Source organism: Poecilia formosa, unplaced genomic scaffold (genome assembly GCF_000485575.1).
Source record: "Poecilia formosa unplaced genomic scaffold, Poecilia_formosa-5.1.2 Scaffold132, whole genome shotgun sequence".
NCBI lineage: Eukaryota > Metazoa > Chordata > Actinopteri > Cyprinodontiformes > Poeciliidae > Poecilia > Poecilia formosa.
Window position 1 is genome coordinate 1,629,597 of NW_006800071.1, and position 5,560 is coordinate 1,635,156.

General features: G+C 33.1%; 1 protein-coding gene across 1 annotated transcript in view; it reads left to right on the forward strand.

Moving 5' to 3' along the window:
* The first annotated feature begins 527 nt into the window (after window positions 1–527).
* The window catches only part of LOC103144852 (perforin-1-like), an 8,974-nt gene continuing 3,941 nt past the window's right edge, over window positions 528–5,560 (forward strand). The window contains exons 1-4 of the mRNA XM_016676326.1: window positions 528–690; window positions 2,077–2,339; window positions 2,418–2,497; window positions 4,488–4,533. Of these exons, the coding sequence (XP_016531812.1) occupies window positions 2,079–2,339; window positions 2,418–2,497; window positions 4,488–4,533 (387 nt within the window). The 5' untranslated portion in view covers window positions 528–690; window positions 2,077–2,078. The remainder of the gene's footprint in view (window positions 691–2,076; window positions 2,340–2,417; window positions 2,498–4,487; window positions 4,534–5,560) is intronic.

Here is a 5,560-nt window from a genome sequence, read left to right on the forward strand (position 1 = left end):
ACCATTCTGTGTTTAACACTTTCATAGTGTTAACTTTTGACAATGTACACTAGTTGTTGGGTAGTTTATACTGAATATATTTGATTTCAGCTACTGTGAGTGTTGATTCAACTCTATCACAAATAACACTTTCAAAAGTGTAACTTCTACACCAACCAGAGTGGACCAATATAGACACTTTCAAAGTGTTGAATTTAAATCTGTAGGAGTTGATGGAACACTTCCAAATTTGCTGTATAGTTGCCAAAGCTAAAGAAGAACTCCTGTTTGTTTTGAGTTCAACACAATCACATAATTAAAATACTTAAATAAATCTTAGTTGTTATCTTGTTCCCATATTGAAAGAACCTAATTTTAGAGTTGCTTTTTATGCGTTTTTCTGCCTTGCTGTTAAACAATTCCTTCACTGCAGTTCTGGTAAAACTTTTTGTCCTACCGGAACAAGAAGTTCTGGTAGAACAGTTTGTTCTGGTAGTGTAGATACCTTATAAAGAACAGTGCAAAAATAAATACCTCAAACTTTACCAGTAGTAACAAGAAACAAAGTAACTACATTCAATTGACCTTTACACAATGTTCTGTATGAATCCTTATCTCTCCAGGGCTGCTGCTTTATAAACCACAGTTCTCAGCTCAGCACATTTAGAAACATTGCTTATTTCAACTTCTTTTCAGTCTGCTTTGGAACAGGTAAGACTTTTTAATATGCAAATAGTATATTTGTTTATAGTACACTGCAGCAATTAAAAATACTGTTTATTGAGTTATTAAAAATTGTTTATAGAAGATATTTTTCTCATGAATTTATTGCAGATTTCTGGCTGATCCCTGATAACAAATCCATTAAAAATCCTGACCTGATAATTTTGATTTTGGCCTATATAAATATTTTTTTTCTGAAATCTTGCTAAACATAGGAAGAAAGTTGATGAGTTACCAACAGTGGGGTGACTATTGTTAACTAAAAACATTTAGACATGATCTGCTGGGCCGGTCTGCTAGTCAAACCCCTCTCACAGCAGAGCAGAAGGTAGCAGTTGATTTAAATACCTTTGCCAAGGTAGATAAAAATGGTGGATAAGATTGGCTTCACATGTAAAAATCGCCTGATTACCGATTTCCTAAAATTAGGGAAATTGACACAGATAAATTGGATGGGTGATAAGCCAGTGCACCCCTAGAATTTATAATTTCACTGGTATTAATGTGGTGGAGGTTTGTGGCTGTTTGTTCAAATCAAAGCTCTCTTGATCTCCAAAGCTGAATTTGTTGATTGTTCATTGCTGGGAATCAGAATTCTGGAAACCAAAAATGTTGTAGCAACCTCACAAGGTGATATCAAAATTATTGGAAATCAGAACTCGCTTCGACGTTTGGCTTATTTAATTACTACAAATTGTAATCCATAATTTATTATTAATTAATAAAGCCAAGCTCAGTCTCTAATGAAGGAATGAAGAAACGTTTCACACAAGGAATGATCACCGACATGCTTATTTCTAATCGAGTCTCAGAATTTATTAACTAAATAGCCCAACTTTACAGCTGAATTATTCTGTGAATAACTTATTTCTACTGGCATGTAACCTAACTACTGATAAGACAAAAGAAATATATAGAATAATAAAATGTGAATAAAATCAGATTAATGAATGAGCTTCATTGTTTTCTTCACAAATATCTACTGGCTGAAACTTTGTGTGTTATCTAGAACTCTTGAATAATCATTAACTGCTGCATTTAAATATTTATTCAAACAATTACAGATTTAATTCATACATGCATTTGAACTTTTATGTACATTTTTACATATGCATCTTTGATCAGTCATTTTTTTATTTTTGCATGTGTTACCATAACCCTTATAAAGCCCATGTTTATGACATAACCAGTCATAAATATTCATGAAAGCCAGTCATGTCATGTCACTCTTATGCACACCCCTTCAAATACAGTGTTAACTAACTTTCTTATATGATGATGTAAAAATAAGTCATAAAAATAAGGAAAATGCCATGTACTATGTAAAAAACAGTTTAATTCCTTTATTTTCTAACTTTTTCCTTCTGACTACAGCGATGCTGCCCGATTCAACTTCAGCTCTTCTTCTCCTAAGCATCCTCCTAGATCACTCCTCTGTTCTGTCCTGTCGGATTGGGACCCAAAGAGAGTGTGATGCTGCTCCTTTTGTACCAGGACACAATCTGGTGGGGCAAAGTTTTGATATAGTCACACTGGAGAGAAAAGGAGCTGATGTGATTGATGTGAAGACTTACCTGAGCCCCGGAGACAGCTGTATTCTCTGCTCTAACCCTCTTCAAAAACATGCCCTCCAAAAAGTAATTAAAGATGCATAAATAAACAGCTGCACATCTGACTTGAGGGATTAACAATAATGCGACTTTTCTTAATTTAAGCTTCCATATGCTGTTTTGGATTGGAGTGCCAGCAGTGAATGCAAAAATGACATCTCCAGCAGTTATCACACCTCTGCTAGGTAGAGTATTTAAACTGGACTGTGAACACTGTACTAGTTGAATTCTTAATTAAACTAATAGTTAGAGGATTTTTTTTTACATGTTACAATTACATGTTCCAGTCAACAGTGTATGTTTATTGGACCGTTATGTGGTAGACCAACACAGTGGATAATTCTGAAGTGGAAGCAACATATGAAAACTGTGTTGTGCATTTATATTGAAATTCTGATCTTCATGGGTCACCTAAAATAAAGGTATTTTTTATTTAAATCAATAAAATTCACTTTTATTCTCAGTTAAATTCACAGTTAAGGTAAACAGCTTTATGAAGACCAAAGCAAAACAAAAAAATAAAAAATAAGTGGTGAGGTTTGAAGCAGAGTTAAAATAAAAAATAACTGAACAGAAATGCATCTGTAAAAATGTACATAAAAGTTCAAATGTATGTATGAATTAAATAAATAATTGGTTCAATAAATGTTAAACTATATTTAATACATGGGTATGTAATAATCACAAAGTTCTTAAACAATATTTAACCATTAAGTCTTACTTCTATTCAATTCAGATTAAAGTCCTGTGTTAGCAGCAGATCCTGAATTTATTTTATCTGCCAGCAAGACCCTCCAAATTCTACGGGTAACTGTTCTGTCTTTAAAATGAATGGCACTGTAAAGAGATATTTACCCATGTATTAAATACATTTAAATATTTATTGAAATATTACTTATAATAATATATATACTTCAATTGCATTAATATTTATTGAAACAATTACACATTTAATTCATATGCATTTGAACTTCTATGTACATTTTTACAAATGTATCTCTGTTCAGTTATTTTTTATTTTTGCATGTGTCAGCTTAACCCTTATAAAGCCCATATTTATGTGCTTTATAAGGCCATAAATATGTGTGTTACTAAGGCCCAAAAACATGGGCCTTATAGGCTTTATAAGGGTAGTTCTGGATAACTTTTGTGAAAGATAAACTTACAGTAGTAAGTCTGTTAGCATTTTATTAATTTTGTCAATCCTAAAAGAATTGAAAAAACAACTGAGTTTATAGGTTAGCCCTAAAAACACTGAAAGAACAAAAACACAGGAACGGGAATTATTTCCCAGAATGCTTAGAGGCATGTTTTTGTATCCTGAGATGGACGTGTGCATTGATCTGACTCTGCTGTGTTACTAAGGCAAATTTTCATTTTAATAAGTTATAACTCTCTGCTAAAAGTTTTTGAGCAGAATTTGTGATTTTTATTAAATTCATAAGCAAATCATAATTTTTGTTCTCATCAAATTGAAACAAGAATGTTAATTATTCTAAAGTAAAATACATAGCTACTTTAACTTGATAACGTGAGTGAAAATAATACAGAAATGTGTGTTCTTTAATTAGGTGAAGGCAGTTTTCTTTTTTGCATATTGTGAAATGATTATTTGGTTTACATTACAGTATTAAGTTAAAACTCAATCCAAGATTAATGCGCTAACAGACATTAAAAAACAATGTTTAGACGGCATNTGCCTGCGTTCTACCTCACCACCCTCAAACCAAATCATGACAGATTCATCACTAAGTGAAACATTATTTATATAGAATGATTCTACATATATGAAATTTTAAAGAATTTATTTCTCTTATTTATGAGGATTTTGAACTTACAAGTAATGCAAACTTAACATTGAAAATTTAAATAACACAGCAAACCAATAAAAATATTTTGTAATACAGAAGTACAGGTTTAATGAAAATGGTGTTCAATACCTGCTTAGAGTTTATTTTCAAAAGTACTTTTAATCTGAAAACCGAGCCAAATATGGAAGCATTTTCTAATTTATTGAATATAACTGTAGTTTATAAATACCTGCCTAATAAGGCTTAAGTATTAAAATAATAGTTAAATCCACAATTTCACTAAGCTTAACTACCTAATTAAAAATAAGAAAATTAACTGTATAGATGTTTAATAATAATTACTTCCTTTAAAATGTCCCAACAGCTCTCTGATTCAGGCTTACACATCCCAAGACACCAATGATTGGATGGTAAGAAACATCTCAAAGCTGAACATTTCAGAATATTTTCAATGCAGCCCTGAGTTTTGAAAACACAACCCTGATAGAAACCTAAGTGATTAGAATAGTGATAGAAAAATATGGCTTCTTGTTTAACACTTTATAAACTACATGTGTTGTCTGACTTTCATCAGTTTGGCTTGGATGTTCAAAAAGTTCTGACATCTGGCAAGTTAGATGCGGGAGGAACCGGCTCCAATACCTACAAGTTTGCTTTACAAAGGAGCAAAGAGGATCGCTACACTTTCAGCACACACAGTGTCGCCTGCAGCCATTATGGGTAGGATGGAAATTAGACTGTTTTCATTGAGTTCCTGCAGGTCATGTTTTTTTTAAATAATTGTCTAATGTTGTTTTGGTGTCTAGATTTATATTATCATCCAAACCTCCTTTAAGCATAGAGTTCAAAAAGCAGGTAGACCTCCTGCCAAGTTACTACAGCTCCTGCACTAAGAATAAGTATACAAAGCTCATAAACACCTACGGCACACACTACTTCAGAATGGTGAGAACTTTGGCACACACACATTGTGAATTAGTAACAGACATTTTTCTGCAGGAAATAATTTTAAAGAACTTTATACTTGTTTTAGGTTAATCTTGGAGGGCGACTGAGACGACTGATATCTTCACGAAGATGCTTGGCCTTCCTGAATGGATTAACCTCAAGTGAGGTAACAAAATGCACAAAACAACAGATTTTTTACACAACCATGTATGGTACTTCCATGATTCTAATGCTCAGGAGTGAAAGTAAGTCAATATGGTCCGGTACTGCTTACCAGTAACAGTCTCTGGGTCGGTACGCAGTACCAGGAGAACGGCGCAATAAAGCTGTCAGTCAGAACGGCTGCAGTTTTAGCTAGCAATACGTAGTTTGAAACACGAGTTAATCTGTTTATAAATAGGTTTTTTCTCTCATTTCTTATCGTTTCTGAACTGTTCGTGCTGTGTGATGGAGCCTGTACCCCTCCAGCTGTCTCTCTCTCTCTCTCTC